This window comes from Schistocerca americana, chromosome 2 (assembly GCF_021461395.2).
Source record: "Schistocerca americana isolate TAMUIC-IGC-003095 chromosome 2, iqSchAmer2.1, whole genome shotgun sequence".
Classification (NCBI taxonomy): domain Eukaryota; kingdom Metazoa; phylum Arthropoda; class Insecta; order Orthoptera; family Acrididae; genus Schistocerca; species Schistocerca americana.
Window position 1 is genome coordinate 299262822 of NC_060120.1, and position 21645 is coordinate 299284466.

The 21645-nt window shown below is 45.2% G+C and overlaps 1 protein-coding gene across 1 annotated transcript in view; it reads right to left on the minus strand.

Moving 5' to 3' along the window:
* Window positions 1-21645, minus strand: part of LOC124593972 — a 526982-nt gene that overhangs the window by 135924 nt on the left and 369413 nt on the right. The window contains exon 3 of the mRNA XM_047132321.1: window positions 8728-9020. Within this exon, the coding sequence (XP_046988277.1) occupies window positions 8728-9020 (293 nt within the window). The remainder of the gene's footprint in view (window positions 1-8727; window positions 9021-21645) is intronic.

Here is a 21645-nt window from a genome sequence, read left to right on the forward strand (position 1 = left end):
ACTTTAATTTATGTAAAAATGTTGTAACAGAAGTGCACTGTGTGAAACATCTTTTTCTTTATTATTATGGGTCTCCAGTCCGAAGACTCGTCTGACGCGGCTCTCCACGCTCGTCTACCCTTTGCAAGCCTCTTCATTCTCTTCACAACCTGTGCAAACTATATTCATCTGAACTTGCTTACTGCAGCAAGCCTTCGTATTCCTCTACAATTTATTCCCCTCCCTCCCCCCTCCCCCCTCCACTCTTCCCTCCCTTCATCAGGACCCATATTTTCCTCCATTTCCGAAGTAACGTTTTCTCGATACCTCACGATCGCTTCCTTTAGTCAAATTGTGTCATCATTTTTTTCTCCTCGAACTGAATCATCATCTCCTCATTCCTTACATCATCCGTCCATCCAATCTCCAACATTCTTCTGTTAATCCATATTTCAAAATTTTCTATTCTTGCCTGAACTGTTTACCATCCACGTTTCACTTCCATAGAAGGCTACGCCCCAGATAAATACTTTCAGGAAAAACTTCCTAACACTGAAATTTCCATTTGATGTTAGCAATCTTTTTACAAACGCTTTGCTTACTATTGCCAGTCTGCACATTATACCACCTGTACCTAAGCCAACGTCATTTACTTTGCTGCCCAAATAGCAAAGCTCATCTACTACTTGCAATGTCTCACTTCACCTCCTGCTCTAATTCCCGCAGCATTCCACTACATTTTGTTTTAATTTTACTGATATTTATCTTCACACCTATTTTGAAGACACTGTATATTCCGTATCGCTGCAAAATTTCGCAGTGTAGTACGAGGGCGTGCTGGAATGTAATGTCTCTGAATTTTTATGTGAAAACTCTTGAAGCTTTTTACATAAAACGAACGTTATTAACATTCTACATTTTTATTCTTCATGTCTACATAGTTACTCTATAAGAAAAAAAAAAAAGATTCACCTCGAGGAATTATTCGAATGGGATGGAAATAGATATAGGTGATGTACATGTACAGACAAACATATGATTACAATTTCAGAAAAAAAACTGGATTATTTATTCAAGAGATAGAGCTTCTTAAACTGAGAAGGTCAGTAACACATTTGCACTTATGCAAGCAGTTTTCGGCTTGCCATTGATTGATACAGTTGTTCGATGTCCAATTGGCACTTTAAAACGTCAGGATCTCAGTCTGGCTGGAGGGCCCTGCCCATGACGCTCCAAACGTTCTCAATTGAGGAGAGATCCGGCCACCTTGCTGGCCAAGGTAGGCTTTGGCAAGCACGAAAACAAGCAGTAGAAAACCTCGCCGTGTACGGGCCGGAATAATCTTGCTGAAATATGAGCCCAGAATTGCTTGCTACGAGGGGCAACAAAACGGTGCGTAGAATATAGCCGATGTACCGCTGTGCCGCGGAAATGCCATGAAAGGGGAATGGCACCACTAACCGTCACTCCTGGTTGTGGGGCCGTATGGTAACCCACCGCTGTCCAGGTCGTTCCCAGACACGTCTTCGGCCTGGAATCTCACTGACTGGAGTAGAATTGTCTTCAGTGATAGAGTCCCGCTTCGATTTGAGGCCAGATGGCGGGCGCAGACGTGTCTGGAGACACTCCGTGTAGCGATGGGATATCAACTTGACTGTCGCCAGCCGTATGGTCCGACAACCAGGACTGACTGTCTGGGGTGCCATTGCATTTCATAGCAAGACTCCTTTCGTTGTCATCTGCGGCAACGTTTTGTTGCCCTGGCGACGACCATATTTCTCCCAACGAGAGGCCAGTTTATTGATACCGTCACTGTAGAATGTTTGACTTTCTTGACGGAGCCGCAACCTCACCTCTGCTTGCACCACTTCACCACTATCAAACTGAAGCCCTTGATGGTGTTTTTTAAGTTTTGGAAGACAGATGAAAATGAGATAGCGCCAAGTCGAGGCTGTACGAGGATGATCGATGGCAGTAAACCCAAGACATCGCAGTTTTGCAATGTCGCAACGCTCATGTGTCGTCTGGCATTTTCATGCTGAAGGAGAGGGTGCTCCATGTGTGGACGAACTCTTAGAATTCGAAACTCGGTTACAGGGCGCAGTTTCCCACGCATGGACATAATTAAGCGACACACAGCCACGTTACACACTGGATTTCGGAGCCTTTAGCGACAGACCGCTGCAAATATGTAGACATGAAGAATAAACATGTAGAATGTTAATGAAGTTCACTTTATTTAAAAATATTAAGAGTTTTCACAAAAAAAATTCTGCGGTATTACTTTCCAGCACTCCTTCGTATTTAATGCGTAGTGTATTCTCATTCGTTTTATGTCCCTCATCAACTACGTTAGAGATTAGTGACGTGTTTGACAAAGAATGTTCCACTCGCCACTGGGAAAGGGGAAGTCGTGCGCTGTCGCAACAACTTGTAGGCGTAACAGTCGAATGGGAAATAGGAAAGATGCCTCAAATCAGGGAATTCGGTCAGGAACGGATCTTGGGTGACCAACATGTGGAAGATTCCGAAGTCGAGCTGCAACCCGGCTTTTCACAAATTACGGGTCTATCATTAGTACTTCGGTTCTGGGGAAATCATCCTTGCTAGTTTCCGTGGGCAACAGTGTGTTGATGGTAAGGTCACCGTCGGCTGACATATCTCGCGACAGCTTATACAGGGAATGTTTCATTGCTGGATAGCAATAGTCGGTGAGGGGATACGCCGTAAAGGATCACGTCCTCGCTATGTCGTGAAGATGCGACTGCCCCCAGAGATTTACCATTTCTTACCGCACATAACAAGGAATAGAGATTAGCATGGGCTTATGAACACTCCGCGGTGATCAGCGCCCGTACAATGTTCCAATTGTTACACAGACCAATCTAGGCACTGTTACGAATGGCGATGATGATGATGATTATGAAATAATGATGACAACACAAACACCCAGTCTCTGGGCAGAGAAAATCCCCAACACGGCCGGGAATCGAACCCGGGACCCCGCGATCCAGAAGCAGCAACGCTAGCCACTAGACCACGAGCTGCGGACTAAATATCGTCAAGATTCTTGATTCCTGGATTAGAAGAACTGTCTGTATACATAATTAAGTTCTTACAAAACCCTCAGAGAGCACGATTCCTATTCGCACTTTTCCAGTTACCTTTTTTTCCACTTATTGCACCAGCTACAACACTTACGTTGCCTCCTATAGCGCATGCCATGAAGTGTCGCAGCCGTCACCAGCGGGAACGGGCCTGCTGCATATTATTAGATCCGTGTGTTTAATTAAATTGCTCACGGAGGGGAGCGATATAATTGTGACGGGTTGCGAAGTAGAATGAACCGAACATTTCCACTTCATAAGAACAAAGAAACAGGAATTTGGCTGAATTGGGGTTGTCTGTAACCAGACACTCAATATCGTAAGTTAGAAACCTCACATGTTTCGAGATACTTCCATTCCTACGTGACTGCACTCAATCATTTTTTATTTCAGTGCGAGAATCTACTTTGAAATACACCAGGTGGTGTACGAAGCTTGTCTTCTTGCGCTGTAACACATACAGATCCTCCTTGAGCGAGCAGCGAAATTTAAAATGTCCACAGCATCTAGTGACTTCTCTTTGTGTGAAGGTGCTTTAAAATGTTAGTACGGTTAACAGCTCAAGTGCCTTTCTATTAAGGTAGTGATTCGTTTTGTAAATGCAAAAGCACATAACGCAATAAAACTCACCGAGAAGTGCCTGAAATTTATGGGCCATCGGCGATGAATGAAGGAAAAGTAATGGATTGGTGGAGTGTAATTGTGGAGTGCTGCAGGTGTACGATCAATAATGATAGGATTGGGTTGTCTGGTTTATGGATTCAAATGAAGTACTAACGGAAAACCGTCGCTTAAGAGACAGTCAATTTACTAAAGATATTCAGCGGTTTACACCGGACCGAATTTTTGCCGAGGTACTGTATTATTGAAAACTGTTTACGAGCTGGGTACCACGCTTCTTCCACCTGATGAAATTGTCTGCGATAAGGCAGAGTCGTCTTTCCGAGTACTAATGGCCATGCCACACAATTGACGTTAAAAGATTTTAACGATTCTGCTGACGTTCGAAGAGATTGCTTCTGCGTAGTGCCTTGGGTTTTTCTACTCTTTTTCCTCTCCACAGCGCTCTCCAAGTCTGACGAATGAATTCCCCAGTCTTCTGAAAGACGTCGTGTGGGCTTTCGTCGTCTGATGTGCTCTGAGGGCCGGGGCCATCAGAGCAGTTTTCCTTTGTGTAGGGTAACGACAACAGATCTTTGGCTGAACGTACAGGCCCGTTTGTGTCCGGTTCGGCACACGCCATGGCCAGGTGACTCATCTAACCTCCCGTTCACATCTTAGATGCCTATGTGCAGAGTAATTCCTATTTCGTATTACACTTTTTGTAGAATCATAAAAGGATGCTGATCTTGATAGTGGCGATCCATACGTGAATCTAAATGTAAATGCTCTACCTAACAAGATTATGAGCATGTTCACCTTCCTTGGTCCATTTTCAGTGCGGTGGGCAACTTTTAGGAGGAGTTATGCAGTTTCCCATAATCCCACACAACAAAACTTGGCTAAAGTTCAGGTAATTAAACAAATTGTTTTCCAGATTTCTATTTGTTGTGGGCTGACATAGTCGTAGGATTTTTTAAATGACTTCAAAATTCCAATGACTGCATATTTATTACAATATACGTTGTTACACTTAGATCTTGTGGTCATTTGCAAGCATGTAAGAGCTGAAAAAAAAAAAAAGGTTCAAATGGCTCTGAGCACTATGGGACTTAACTGCTGTGGTCATCAGTCCCCTAGTACTTAGAACTACTTGAACCTAACTAACTTAAGGACATCACAAACACCCATGCCCGAGGCAGGATTCGAACCTGCGACCGCAGCGGTCGCGCGGTTCCAGACTGTAGCGCCTAGAACCGCTCGGCCACTCCGGCCGGCAAGCGCTGGAAACACGGGAGCAGTCGACATTAATAAAAGCCATAAAAATGAAATGAACTTCGGTGGCTGGTGTTAGCGTCTGTCACATACAGAAAAATGTGACGGATACAATCCTATCCTTCACATACCGATGGTGTTTGGGGCAAAGGCTGACAAAAGACATCGAGGCTCAAGTAATTTTTATGCCTTTTATAAATGTCGACTGCTGCCGCGTTTTCACTAAGAAGGATTTGTGCGACATAAGGGAAATTTGGTAGGTGTGTTACTACATGTGAAAGATCTTCTATTCAAATTTCGCGTCAGTCGCATAAGAGTGGTGCTGGTAGTGCCAATATGAGCAAGCAAGTCAGGTTAGGTTAGCTTTAAATACACGCTATGAAAGTCGTGAGCGTTAGTTACGTATGAGATTGGAGGTGATGAGTTGACGTTAGTAAAGAATACCTCTAAGGTGACAAGGAGGCGTTTGTCAACATATCACTGAGTTTTAACGAGGTCGTGGGACAGGGCCACGAGAAGCTGCGTGCACCACCTGCGATACTGCAGAAAGATGTGGCAACAATGTAGCCACTGTACATTACTGCTGGAAGCGGTGGTCACGAGAATGTACCTTCGCAAGAAGACCGGGCTCCGGACGATCACGTGACACTACCGAGAGGGAGGGCCATCGTGTTCGGCTTATGGCTCTGTCGCACCGTACTGCATCTGCAGCAGCAATATGAGCAGCAGTTGTCACAACATTGACACAACTAACTGTTACGGACCAGTTGCTTCAAGCACAGCTCCGAGCAAGACGCCATGTACGACGAATTTCAGTGACCCCAAACCACCGCCATTTGTGACTTCCGTGGTCTCAAGCCCTTTCGTGGTTATCCCACGCAACGAGATTGTGCTGCCATTCATGAACAGCTTTCTAGGGCGTGTTTTCAACAGGATAACTCTCGCCGACATGCCTCTGCTACAACCCAACATGCTCTAGAGAGTGTCGACGTGTTGCCTTAGCCTGCTCGATCACCAGATCTGTCTTCAATCGAGCACATATGGATATCATCGGACGACAACTCCATTGTCATCAACAACCAGCATTAACCGTCCCTTTATTGGCTGATCAAGTGCAACAGGCACCTGTGCAACACAATGGATACACGTGTGTATGCTTGCACCGAACATTCTGGTGGTTACACCAGTTACTAATGTACCAGCATTTCGCATTTGCAGTGGCTTAGCTCGTGCCTACAGTAGCGTGGTATCCTGCAATGTTCATCACTTAAATATGTTCCCTGGACAAATGTATTCGTAAATTTCATTACTCTACATTAATCATTTTTAGTGTTACGATTTTTTTCCCGTCGGTGTATATCCACCTGAAGAGTCTAAAAGTAATAATGGACATTGTAATAAACTGTTCAATTGTTTTTGGTGCTATCCATGTTAAGTATGCGGTCCCTCAAATAACTTACGGGTTTGCTGCCGAGTAACATCGTCGAATATCGCCGATATTTCGACAGGAGCACACCCTGCCATTCTCAAGGCACAAATGCAAGGAGGAAGAAATGTGCAAGGAAATTTAATTCATCGGTTCACAGAGGAGAAACAAGGAAGATACCGCGCACAGAACAAGTGTCAACACGAACAAAGATAACCAACATGAGAAATATCGACAGTTACTATTAATCAACAGGTGAGGTAGCACTAATTCTGTCCCTCTGTTTTTGATGAGGGACAGAGCCGGATTCCAAGCAGCATTTAAACAAAATCCACCATCTCTGTTAATAAGGTTACTTGATAGTTTGATTTCAACAGTTTCCTTAATAACACTACCCAATAGCTGGACGTGCAAGCCAGAATCTCCGTGTTGTTGTATTCCATAGGATGACCGGTGTCAAGGCAATGTTCTGCAATAGCGGATTTGCTCCGCTGTTGTGTGTGTGACGCTTCTGTTCAATACACCTGTCTTCCACAGCCCTGATTGTTTGACCAATATATAAATGTAAATGTCGTGTGGCTAGGGTCTCCCGTCGGGTAGACCGTTCGACTGGTGCAAGTCTTTCGAGTTGACACCACTTCGGCGACTTGCGCGTCGATGGGGATGAAATGATGATTAGGACAACACAACACCCAGTCCCTAAGCGGAGAAAATCTCCGACCCAGCCGAGAATCTAACCCGGGCCCCTAAGGATTGACAGTCTGTCGCGCTGACCACTCAGATACCGGGGGCGAACTGACCAATATATGAGATGCCACAACTGCAAGGAATACGATAGACCCCAGCCTTACGTAAACCAAGATCATCTTTTACGGACGCCAACAAGGCCTTAATCTTAGAAGGTGGTCGAAAAACACATTTCACATCATAATTCCGCAAAATACGGCCAAAAACACGCGTCTCAGCGACATTGAAACCTGCGTGTTTTTATCAGATCTGTAGACGATACTGTTGTTGTTTGGCCTCATGCTAGTGAGAATTTAAACCGGTTTTTGGAACACCTGAATTTAATCCACCCGAATATTCAGTTCACTATGGAGGTGGAAAAGAATGGATGCCTTCCCTTCCTCGATGTGTTGGATGACTGATGGTACGTTGGGACATTCTGTTTATAGGAAGCCTACTCACACTGACTTGTATCTGCGATCTGATAGTTGTCACCATCCAGCTCAACGTGAAGGAGTACTTCGTACCTTGGTTCACAGGGCCCACGTTATCTCAGACCCTGAAAGTTTGGCAGCTGAGCTATCACATCTCGAAGTCACCTTTCGTCAGAATGGTTATAATGAGAGGCAGAGCAAACGTGCGTTGCGCTATCAGTCTTCTGTGCAACGGGTGAGTTACGATAGCAACGAAATGGCACCTAAGTCTACGGCCTTTTTGCCTTACGCAGGAAGCATTTCCAACAGTGTTTGCCGTATTTTGCGGAAATATGAAGTGAAATGTGTTTTTCGACCACCTTCTAAGATTATGGCCCTGTTGACGTCCGTAAAAGATGGTCTTGGTTTACGTAAGGCTGGGGTCTATCGTATTCCTTACAGTTGTGGCATGTCATATACTGGTCAGACAATCAGGACTGTGGAAGACCGGTGTATTGAACAGAAGCGTCACACACACTTACAACAGCGGAGCAAATCCGCTATTGCAGAACATTGCCTTGACACCGGTCATCCTATGGAATACAACAACACGGAGATTCTGGCTTGCACGTCCAGCTATTGGGTAGTGTTATTAAGGAAGCTATTGAAATCAAACTATCAAGCAACCTTATTAACAGAGATGGTGGATTTTGTTTAAATGCTGCTTGGAATCCGGCTCTGTCCCTCATCAAAAACAGAGGGACAGAATTAGTGCTACCTCACCTGTTGATTAATAGTAACTGTCGATATTTCTCATGTTGGTTATCTTTGTTCGTGTTGACACTTGTTCTGTGTGCGGTATCTTCCTTGTTTCTCCTCTGTGAACCGAGGTATTAAATTTCCTTGCACATTTCTTCCTCCTTGCATTTGTGCCTTGATAATGGCAGGGTGTGCTCCTGTCGAAATATCGGCGGTGTTCGGCGATGTTACTCGGCAGCAAACCCGTAAGTTATTTGAACATTCAATTCGCCGGGAAAAGTTAAGGTCTCACATGCGGTCCCTACACTGTTCACAGCACTGCTTTACTGACTTCCATTGGTGCCGATTGCAAGAATTACGCATGACAATAGAGATCTCCATTTTTCAAGAGCGTATCAACTCCGAACTGTATGAACATTAATGGTCAGCCCGAACGTCTCACCTAGGGTAAGCGAGCCGGAGGTCGGCCCTGAGCTTGGCCAGCAGCTCCGAGGCGCTGCTGAACTGGCGCAGACTCATCTCTGGCTGCTGCTGCGGCGGCTGCTGGTGCTGCGAGGTCGCGTGGCCGTGGCCGTGGCCGTGCCGGCGGTGGTGGTCGCGCGGGGAACCCCCGTCCGCCGCCAGCGCCGCGACGCCAGGCATGGCGGACGCTGCGCCCCCCGTGCCGCGGCGCCCCCACTTGCGCAGCGCCGCCGCGTAGTCCTCCGGGTTGTACACTGGCGGCCGAAGCTGCTCCTGCAAACATCACGGCCAGAGGTCAGCAGTCCGCAGTGTCAGTACAAGGTCAGGACACAGCAACAATCACATACAGTAAGATTGGAAAATTGCGCAGGTCGCACCAGTGTTTAAGAAGGGTAGTAGGAGTAATCCATCGAACTACAGGCCTATATCATTGACGTCGGTTTGCAGTAGGGTTTTGGAGCATATACTGTATTCAAACATTATGAATGACCTCGAAGGGAACGATCTAGGGATATGTAATCAGCATGGTTTCAGAAAACATCGTTCTTGTGCAACGCAGCTAGCTCTTTATTCGCACGAAGTAATGGCCGCTATCGACAGGGGATCTCAAGTCAATTCCGTATTTCTAGATTTCCGGAAAGCTTTTGACACCGTTCCTCACAAGCGACTTCTAATCAAGCTGCGGGCCTATGTGGTATCGTCTCAGTTGTGCGACTGGATTCGTGATTTCCTGTTAGGAAGGTCGCAGTTCGTAGTAATAGACGGCAAATCATCGAGTAAAACTGAAGTGATATCAGGTGTTCCCCACGGAAGCGTCCTGGGACCTCTGCTGTTCCTGATCTATATAAATGACCTGGGTGGCAATCTGAGCAGTTCTCTTAGGTTGTTCGCAGATGATGCTGTAGTTTACCGTCTAGTAAGGTCATCCGAAGACCAGTATCAGTTGAAAGCGATTTAGAAAAGATTGCTGTATGGTGTGGCAGTTGACGCTAAATATCGAAAAGTGTGAGGTGATCCACATGAGTTCCAAAAGAAATCCGTTGGAATTTGATTACTCGATAAATAGTACAATTCTCAAGGCTGTCAATTCAACTAAGTACCTGGGTGTTAAAATTACGAACAACTTGTGGGGAAGGCGAGCCAAAGGTTACGTTTCATTGGCAGGACACTTAGAAGATGCAACAAGTCCACTAAAGAGACAGCTTACACTACACTCGTTCGTCCTCTGTTAGAATATTGCTGCGCGGTGTGGGATCCTTACCAGGTGGGATTGGCGGAGGACATCGAAAGGGTGCAAAAAAGGGCAGCTCGTTTTGTATTATCACGTAATAGGAGAGAGAGTGTGGCAGATATGATACGCGAGTTGGGATGGAAGTCATTAAAGCAAAGACGTTTTTCGTCGCGGCCAGATCTATTTACGAAATTTTAGTCACCAACTTTCTCTTCCGAATGCGAAAATATTTTGTTGAGCCCAACCTACATAGGTAGGAATGATCATCAAAATAAAATAAGAAAAATCAGAGCTCGAACAGAAAGGTTTAGGTGTTCGTTTTTCCCGCGCGCTGTTCGGGAGTGGAATGGTAGAGAGATAGTATGATTGTGGTTCGATGAACCCTCTGCCAAGCACTTAAACGTGAATTGCAGAGTAAGCATGTAGATGTAGGTGCTGTTACAAGTGGAGGTTTGCCAAGCGCTGTCTAACAACATAGCCACTAGTCAAATCTTCTGTCGTCGTGGGTACGCCTGAGAATGACTGGGACAGCGTATCCATAACGTTCAGTCCAGTAATGTTAGAAGAGGAGCATTGGCCAGCAGTGTAAGTCTGATAACAATGATGCACTGATCGAATCTATTGTTGTCGTATTCAAGCACAACAATTATGAATTACCTCGAAGAAAACGATCTATTGACACACAGTCAAAATTGGCTTGGAAAACATCGTTCCTGTGAAACACAACTAGCTCTTTATTCATATGAAGTGTTGAGTGCTATTGACTAGGGATTTCAGATAGATTTCGTATTTCTGGATATCCGGAAGGCTGTACCACACAAACGGCTAGTAGTGAAATTGCGTGCTTATGGAATATCGTCTCAGTTATGTGACTCGATTTGTGATTTCCTGTTAGAGAGGTCATAGTTCGTAGTCATTGACGGAAAGTCATCGAGTAAAACAGAAGTGATTTCTGGTGTTCCCCAAGGTAGTGCTATAGGGCCTTTGCTGTTCCTTATCTATATAAACGATTTGGGAGACAATCCGAGCAGCCGTCTTCGGTTGTTTGCAGATGACGCTCTCGCTTTTCGACCAATTAAGTCATCAGAAGATCAGAACAAACTGCAAAATGATTTAGAAAAGATATCCGAATGATGCGAAAATTGGCAATTGACCATAAATAACGAAAAGTGAGGTCATCCTCATGAGTGCTAAAAGGGACTTGTTAAACTTCTGTTACACGATAAATCAGTCTAATCTAAAAGCGTAAATTCAACTAAATACCGAGGTATTACAGTTACGAACAACTTAAATAGGAACGAACACATGGACAATGTTGTGGGGAAGGCTAACCGAAGACTGCGATTTATTGGCAGGACACTTAGAAAATGTAACAGATCCACTAAGGAGACTGCCTACACTACGCTTGTCCGTCCTCTTTTTAGAATACTGCTGCGGGATCCTTACCAGATAGGACTGACGGAGTACATCGAAAAAGTTCAAAGAAAGGCAGCACGTTTTGTATTATCGTGAAATTTGGGGGAGAGTGTCACAGAAATAATACAGGATTTGCGCTAGAAATCATTAAAATAAAGGCATTTTTCGTTGCGACGGAATCTTCTCACGAAATTTGAATCACCAACTTTCTCCTCCGAATGCGAAAATATTTTGTTGACACCGACCTACATAGGGAGGAACGATCACCACGGCCGTCCAGGCAGAATTCTTCGAAATGATGGCATAAGGACAATTTTTTCGGTCAAGACAAGATAAAAGACTTCCTCCCACCAGTAATGGACGTGCCCGACCTCCCCAACACTGCGAGAATTTATGAAGTGGCGTGTGGTTGTGACAAAGTACATTTAGGTGAAACTGAATGACAAAAAAGAAATCGTTAAAGGACGCGCACGCCACATACATTTAAGACAAAATATAAAAGCAACGGTGGCGAAGCAATCAGACTAATGTGACCAGCTTATGAATTTATAAGAATATGCGAGTGTTAGTCAGAGAAAATAATCATTACAGAAGGAACGTCCGAGAACTAGCTGAAATATCGAAGAATGAATGCACTTTCAGTAGGGATAACAGCTGCTGTCTTCCAGATCTACACGTGAACACCCAACCACAGCGAGCTCAACAACTACCAGGAAACCACCGAGGCGGCACAACAACAATAATATATTGGATTCCTCTATCTTTCAATACCTGCTTCCAGTATTTACCCATTGTCGACAGCTCACAAATGACAGCCCGATGATTTTACCTGACAACTCCGCTTGTCTGAAATGTGCAGGGAGAAAAGCGTTTTATAAGGAGTGCGACACTGTCTTTCTACAGCGTTGAGGCATTCAGGAATCTTGAAGAAAATCCCAGCCAAGGGGGGTGAAACGTCGACTGCCGAAGAAGTCTGAAGAGGAATGCGACGTTGCCTAACGACTAACAAGAATGCACCATCATTTAGGATACGTCCAGGACGAATTTTGAAAATTGATAGATGGCAGCATGGAGTAAGAGACAAACACTTTGCTGCCTGCATGTCTAAGGTGACTTAGCTGTCTCCAGTCTCACGCCCACAATGTGAAAGCGATGAGTCACTTGACTCACATACTGGCCACACACTGCAGAAGATAAGTAACACTTAGATGCCCATCTCTCGTTTTCCTCTTTCTGTCGAGGTCATCCAAAACGACTACCAAGGAAAGTAATTATGACTCATAGAAAGAGAATGTTGTTGTTGTGGTCTTCAGTCCAGAGACTGGTTTGATGCAGCTCTCCATGCTAATCTGGCCTGTGCAAGCCTAACCTACATCCTTCTGAACCTGCTGAATGTATCCATCTCTTGGTCTCCCTCTACGATTTTTACCCTCCAGGCTTCCCTCCAATACTAAATTGGTGGTCTCTTGATGTCTCAGAATGTATCCTACCAAACGGTCGCTTCTTCTAGTCAAGGTGTGCGAAAAATTCATCTTATAACCTATTCTATTCAGTACCTCCTCATTAGTTACGTGATCTACCCATAAAAAAGAATATTATTATACCATAAATATTAATGTGTGAGAGATATGTGGTACAGCTTAAGATTCAACACTTATGAATAAGCTACCAAAGTTGATAAATTTTATAGGAATAAAGTCAGTTGTAATTAAGTCGGACGTGTCCGAAAGAATTGACACCATGCATTCATGTAATTATGGATTACTTTAATAGCTTTCCTACGATTAGAAAGGGGTATGGGCAGCACGCCACACACCAAAAGTAGGCTTGCGGAGTTAGCTCGTACGTGAATCGCGAAGAGTGATAAACGACTTTGGAATTAAAACTGTCAGAAAGATATAGGAAGCCTGTGAAGTTAATTTATCCATTTATTCGCCACTAGCAACCCGCCCTAACGCTAAATATGAACGGCCTGGTGACGCGTCTGGCTTTAGAGATAATGAATTATGTAGACAAAATGTCCTCATGAATCAGTCTATTAGTGGAAACCGTATCAAATATCATACAGTAATTCATGAGATTAGCCCTCACATATAGGCGACAAAAAACGGCTTGCGGCTGTATATTACGTGATGACATTAAAGTTTATTTGACAGTACTGTGTTTGCCGAACGTCAACGGGTACCTGATTACATTATTGGCTTGACACAAAAATTCTGGCTATGGTACAGTTATGATATATTATTTCGCTGCAAATTAAAGGATATTCCAGACTGTGAACAGTGTCGAACAAATCTGCGTGAGTGATATCAGAATATAGGCAATATTCACCAAAACTGTGATACGAGTGCAACTTCCGTTTCCGTATAAATTCCGGCAGTGAAACGAAGAAGAAGCAGCCAGCAAAAGAACTACAGAAAGACAGTTACTCTTTCGCCGCATCCTGCAGGTAGCGTGCGAGGACCTCTGGCTAGGTTGTAGGTTGTAGTTTTTGTAACAAGCTGCTTCATCCCAGGCGAATAATTCCGACGCGACGCTTACAATTTCTATGAAAAGGACACGGACGATTTCCTCTTCCATCGTTCCTCAGTCTGAGTTAGTGCTCCGTCGTCGTCGAAAGGACGTTCAACCCTAATGTTTCATACTTTCTCGAAGCTTCGCATTTGTGGGCTTGCCACTAAACACAGAGTCACACACCGCCTCACTACGAATATAAAGAAAAGTTATGTAATTGCAAACGGTCAGAGAAGTGACGACCGACAACAATAATTCTCAGGATTCAAGGTAATAGGATAGCGTGACGCCAGCGCTAATTGCGTCATAAATACAAGTTAGTGCGGTAAGATTTGATTATAGCTGGCAATGAAAGGGTAAAAGGTCCGGATGAGCTTGCAATAAAGTTGCCGCCTCGACTTTTATTAGGCGAGCTTGGAGCAAAACGATGTCCGCTCGGGTGGACAGGCCTAATGCCGGCCGACGTAAGATTCGAGCGCAGATAAATTGACGGTCCTCTTTTTGTGTATGGCGGATGGTGCTCCGGTTACCGGCGATGCCCCGGCTCTGGTGGCGAGTCCAGTGTTTTACGGCTGTTGTTGGCGGGATCGGAGCGCCGCCTCCCGGTGCCCTATCTCAGTATCGGTTCCCCGCATCTGGCAGCACCTGAGGCCGCGCCGCGAGATGCTATCGGCTTCCGCCGTCACTGCGGTTCCCAGACACAGCCAGCCGGCCAGCGACTTCGTGCCTCGCTGGTCGTTAACTCTGCGGCGCGGTGCCCTCCAGCAAAGCACTCGAGGCCGGGTTCCTCAAAAGCGCGGACATGCGAGCACAAAAATGGACGACCGGCGTTCCACTCTCACACGTAACACCGATGCCGAACGGGGTGCCGCAGTAAGGCGTTTCAATCGCTTACTGTCGCAGTGGGCTTCACGCTCCCGAAGAGGAATTCTGAAAAATGGGTGTGAGCACTATGGGACTTAACATCTGAGGTCATCAGTCCCCTAGAACTTAGAACTACTTAAACCTGGCGAGCGGTTCTAGGCGCTACAGTCTGGAGCCGCGCGACCGCTACGGTCGCAGTTTCGAATGGGCATGGATGTGTGTGATGTCCTTAGGTTAGTTAGGTTTAGGTAGTTCTAAGTTCTAGGGGACTGATAACCTCAGATGTTAAGTCCCATAGTGCTCAGAGCCATTAGAACCATCTGATTCGAACCTACGATCGTAGAGGTCGCGCGGTTCCAGACTGAAGCGCCTAGAACCGCTCGGCCACACCGGCTGGCTAAGGAATTCAGGGTTACGTTTTCTGTGGTTCACTTTAGCCGACGTATTCGTCAAAGCAGCTGTGTTGATATTTAAAGCAATATATTTTTCTCTCTTAGTTGCACATTTTTAATTTCATGACGTGTTTCGATCACTCTGGATCACCTTCAGATCTAAATGGTTGCGTCAGTATCCCATCTTATCTGTTCAGCACTTCATATTAGAGTACGGTCACTCTGTCTCATCCTCAGATCCAAGTAGTAGCGACAGAACCTCATATCGGAGTACTGATGCAACTACTTACATCTGATGATGAGCCAGAGTGATCGAAACATGTCACGAAATTAGAACTGTGCAACAGAGACTGAAAAATAGATGAGAATTTTTTTCTGTGGTTTCTTTAAACTATGATTCATACAGGATGTGAACAGACTGGTACGTCAAATTAAAGACTCATTATAAGAGAGCTGCGACAGAGGTGTTGTCAAATTTGATTCTGTGATCGTTCCCAGGGAAGCCTCAGCTAAAGCAGCTTTTTTCTGATAGCGTGGTTCATAAAACCTCTCATGCTGATTCTTACATTGTTCTACAGTACTCACTAGTTTGTCCGATGGAAGACTGGTCCCACTCGATGGTATTTTGTAAACGCTCCTCGCGGGTCGCACTAATGGCTCTCGTGATAGTGGGACTAAAGAAACCATTGAAATAAAGATCAGACCATGTCCTAAATAAGAGACTGCGGTCTACAATTTGGGGAATGTGGGAGCTAGCGGTGGCGAGGCTCAAGAGGGCGCATCAAACTGAAATCTAACGTACGTCCATTAACAATACATAACCAAAAATACCCGCACACGAATTAGTGAGATGAGTCCACCTTTCGCATTTATGGCGGCTTGAACTCTGGTGGGTATACACTCAATGAGGTATCTGAATCTCTCCGGAGGAACAGCAGCCCATTCTTCCTCAAAAGCCAAAACCAGAGCTGGTCGTGATTTTAGGCAGCAGGATCTGGAGCTAAATGAATTTTCTGACTCATCTCCAAGATGTTCCATTAGGATAAGGTCGCAACCTTGGGCAGGCTAGTCCATTTCAGAAACGTTATTGTCCGGAAACCATTGCTCCAAAGATGCTGATTTACGACAGGGTGCATTGTCATGCTGATGTAAACAATCCACTCTGAACTGTTCGTTCACAGTACGCAGTATACACTACCGTAACCAGCCGTTGTGGCCGAGCGGTTCTAGGCGCTTCAGTCCGGAACCACGCTGGTGCTACGGTCGCAGGTTCGAATCCTGCCTCCGGCATAGATGTGTGTGATGTCCTTAGGTTAGTTAGGTTTACGTAGTTCTAAGTCTAGGGGCCTAATAACCTCAGATGTTGAGTCCCATAGTGCTTAGAGTCATTTGAACCATTTGAACACTACCGTAAAAGGCGTTCATATCCTTACGCATTCAGCGTTTTCGTAAGTAAGGGGACAACACATTAACTACGAAAACGATCCTCATGCCCTAACACTACCCCCTCTATACTTCAATGTTTGTACTATGCTTTATAGCAGGTATCGTTTTCCAGGAATTCGGCAAACCCAGACTCACCCCTTCCATCACATTGCCACAAGGTATGGCGTGATTCAGCACTCCAGATCACTCGTTTCCAGTGATCCGCTGCCCTGTGGCTTCGCTCTTTACGTCGTCTCAAATAACGCTTAGCATAGGCTCTAGAAATGTGTGGTTTATGAGGAATGGCTCAACCATCGTATACCATTCTTTTTAACTCCCTAAGCACAGTCACTATGTTAGTTCGACTGCTGGTAGCGCTTTGGAACTGACGAAATTTTCCTGGTCTTGGTGTCGCTGTGGTCGTTCCTTCGCGTTTCCACATCACCAGCAGTCGACTTTTGCCAACTTTAGAAGGGTCAAAATGTCACTAATGGATTTGTTTATCAAGTGACATCCAGTGACAAGTCCAGGTTCTAAGTCACTGAACCCTTCTGACGGATTCATTCTGCTGTTGCTGGTTCTATATTGATAATACTCCCGCCTCCTTTTATACTGTCTGGACCATCTCTCGTGATGTCCAATGGTCAGGTCCAAAGTACACAGACAGCTCAGGCACCACTGTCGCCACCAGCTGGCAAGTAGCGAATGTAAGGGCGTACCAATAGTGATTCAGTTTGATAATGGCCAAAGATTACTTGGGTGAACCTCGTTGCATTTTGACCACTTTAAACCACTGGAAGCTCGAGAACATTTTATTCGTCGTTGACAAAGCTTGCAAGGTAAATGGAATCTACATCTCTGCTGAACACCCGAAAGCACATCATTAGTCGACCACGCCGAGAAATCCTGAGAGATCACTGGCGGGACTAGTCACACAGCTTCATTGACGGAGGAACGAGTCCATCCAGTAGCGCCGCTCGCCATCAGTGACGTAATCGTGGCCCGCCTGATTACCATAAGAGACGCGCAGCAGACAGAGGACGCACAATAGGAGGCGGCGGACCAGTGAGTCCAGGCGTCGTTCCTCAGCGGATTTGTCGGGCTGCAGGATGTGCCTAATTGGAGGCCCACCCGGCGCGATAAGTGGACGGGGGCGGACCTGCGCCGTTCCCACAGCACAGCTCGGCGCGGAACAGAACAGCCGGCTCCGGCAAAAAGAAGTCTGTGCGACAGAGGAAGTGCGGTCGCTCCGGCGGCCACTGCCCCGACTGTTTGGGAGTTCTCCTGCCACCCCGCCCCCTTCCTCCGCTGCTTCCAGGAAGCGTGCGATAGTTATCTCCGAGGCTGTAGTGACGCGTGGAACGAGCGTTCTACCAAACACGTGGACTGTCGGTCCGCTTCCTTTACCGCTTCCATATCACTGACGATTATCACATTTTCTTGAATTCCTTGCTAACACAATTCTAAAGATCATCATCATCTTCTTCTTCTCCTTCTGTCATCCGTCTTAGACATAGATTAGGGTACATCAACTCCTTACTGTATAAATGAAAATAATTATTCGTTTCCTTCCACGAAGCGTTTCGATGGACTACTGCCTCATCATCAGGTGGATCGTGTATTGTATTAGACTGTCTTTATCTCCATCTAGCCAGTTCTCATTCTTAACTATTTTTCTGTAAATAGCTTAGTTTCTACATCTACATCTACATCGATGCTCCGCAACCCACATTAGGGTGTGTGGCGGAGGGTACTTTCTGCACCACGAATTGTTTCGATGGACTACTGCCTCATCATCAGGTGGATCAGTGTATTGCATTAGACTGTCTTTATCTCCATCTAGCCAGATCTCATTCTTAACTATTTTTCTATAAATAACTTAGTTTCTATATCTACGCCTACATTCATGCTCCGCAAGCCACATTAGGGTGTGTGGCGGAGGGTACTTTCTGCACCACGGCCACTTCCCTCTTTTCCTGTTCCAGCTGCGTTTGGCTGACGGGAAGAATGATTGCTAGTAAGCCTCCGCATGAACTCGATTTTCTCTGATTCAACTTTCATGATCTTTTCGCGAAATGTACATAGGAGGTAGCAACATTCTGGTTGACCTTTCTACGAACGTACGCTCTCTAAACGTCTACAGTAAACCACACCTTGACGCAGAACACTTCTCTTATGCGCGTCTGATATTAGGATCGGTTCAGCATCTCCGTGGTGCTTTCGCGGTTACTAAATAACCTGTAACGAAACGTGCTGTTCTTCATTGGATCTTCTCTACTTCCTGTGTCACTTGTCTGGTACGGATCCCATGCCGACGTGCAATGTTAAAGTATTGCTGTAACGAGAGATTTGTAAGCTACTTTCTTTGTTGATAGGTTACACTTACTCAGGATTCTTCCAATGAAGGTCATTCCGGCATCTGAATTACCCACGATTGATTTTATGTGGCCGTTTCACTTGAAATCACTCCTTACGCGTACTCTTAGATATTTTGTGGAAGTAGCTGCTTCTGTGGATTTTTCTGAAATCGTATAACCGTACAGTATAAAGTTTATCTCCGTATGTATTCACGATACTCTACTTTTGTTTACGCTGAGGATCAGTTGTCACCACCTGCACCAAGCGCCGGTCCGTTGTAGCTCTTCCTGCATTTCGCTTTATTCTTCTAGCTTTGCGACGGGTATACAAGAGCATCATTCGGGAAAAGACAAATGAAACTTCCGACGTTATCTGCTAGGCCATTTATACATATTATCGAAAGTAATGCTCCTATAACATTTCCTTGGGGCAGCCCGGAAGCTCCTTCTCTCCGTTCAGGATGGCATGGTACGCTGTGTTTGCTGCAAACTCTTCAGTCCAGTCACATAGTTGGTCCGATATTCCGGATGCTCGTTTGCGTTACTTGCAATCACAATATAGAACACATGTCATAAATAATAAACAAGAACACCGTAAAAAAGCTACTATCAAGACGTTCCAGAAAAGAGCACCTTGTAAGAAGCTTTATTATAAAGTTTTTACGAAATTTGTGGTAAGGTCTTATGGGACCAAACTGCTGAGGTCATCGGTCCTTAAGCTTAACCACTACTTAATATAACTTAAACTAACTTATGCTAAGAACAACACACACACACCCATGACCGAGGGAGGACTCGAACCCCCAAGGGGGGGGGGGGATAGCCGCGAACCAGACAAAACGCCCTAGACCGCGCGGCAGACCGCGCCATCAAGTTTTAACTCGTCACAAATATGCGTGACAGCACATACAGCTCTTAAAAAAGTAGTCTTTCGAAAACACATTTTTGTAATCAGCGATCACATGGCTATCAAAAGCATTTTCTTCTCTTGTAAATTTAACACATTAAAAAGAGTAATCAACAACACTTTATTTACAGACATTGTCAAGTGTAGCTTGTCAATACCGAAAAGAAAATGCCGTTGCTATGCTTCTCCTCTTTGTCGGTATACATACAGGGTGAAAAGTATTTAAACCGACAAACTCTGGGAGATTGTAGGGGACATCAAAACAAATGTTTTTCCTAAAGTCATTTTTTCCTATGAGGAGTATTTAAACCTGTGGAGGAAGATTTCTCTGGTGGCAAATTAATTAAACCAACAAACACTTTTCCATTTTTTATGACCAAGAGACAACAACTAGGTAGCAGATACGGCCCAATTAAACAGTCCCCAACAACACCGACCCACACATTAACGAAGAACCGCACTTGATGAGCGCTAGTAACTGTGGCATATGGGTTATCCTCACTCCAAACATGCGAATTGTGCATGTTGAAGACTCCATCACCCCCGAACGTTGCTTCATCGGTAAACAACACAGAGGATGGAAATGTAGGATGCATTTCACACTGTTACAGTACCACTGCGAAAACTGTGCTCTGGGTGGATCATCAACTGGTTCCAGGTTGTGGACACGCTGTAAGTAAAATGGACGTAACGATTGCTCTCGAAGGACTGTTCTTACATTCGTCTGATTAGTTCCCATGTTACGTGCAGTTGCACGAGTGCTGATCGAAGGATCTCGCTCCACATGCTGCAAGACAGCTTCCTCAACTTGCAGCGTTCTTACCGTGCGACGGCGTCCCTGATCAGGTAATCTGCTAAATGAGCCGGTCTCACGCAGACGTTGGTACACAGCAGCAAAGGTCGTATGATGCGGGATACGGCGATTAGGATATTGTTGTTGATAAACCCGCTGTGCAGCTCGTCCGTTGTGATGCGCTACGTAGTACGCACCAACCATGCCAAGTGTACTCACTCCAGGTGTATCGCTGCATTAGTAAACAGAGACAATGCACTACTGTACTGGTGGACAGCAGTTGCCTACAACTGAAGAGCGTAAAACGACCTCTAACAACTGAAGAGCTTAATACGGCCTCTAACTACTGAAAGGCGTAATACGGCCTCTAACTACTGAAAGGCGTAATACGGCCTCCACCGGTTTAAATAATCCTCATAGGAAAAGTTGACATTAGGGAAAAATATTAGTTTCGATGTCCCCTACAACCTCCCAGAGTTTGTCGGCTTAAATACTTTTCGCCCTGTATATACCTCTTTTTCTTCTGTCTTTTCATTTTTACAAATCAAGATCTATCATAGAATATCTTCTAATTTGAAATAAAACCTCCACACGCTGATTACTATCATTTCTATACAGCGTAACACAATTAAATGATTACTTTTTCGAAACGTCGTAATTGCCTCCCACTGCAACGTAGACGTTTGAAATTTGACTCGAAGAACGCTCCAAACTTCCTCTGTAATGGTCCAAAAGCGGGGCGCTCTGCAACGTAACGCCCGAACACGGCGACGCTCAAGCAGCAAGGTGCCGACATATACGAAAAAAGGCCACAGCTCAGAAGTTCGTGTGAGGTGTTTGGTGGGTTCATGATGTCACATTAGCACAAAATTTCACTACAATTCTGCCCACTTCCATCGTGGACGTGTCACACCATGGGAGAGGACGTCACATCCGCTCTTTCCCATATTTCACCCCTTCTTTGGCACCTCTACATTAATGATCTTTTGGATAGGGTGG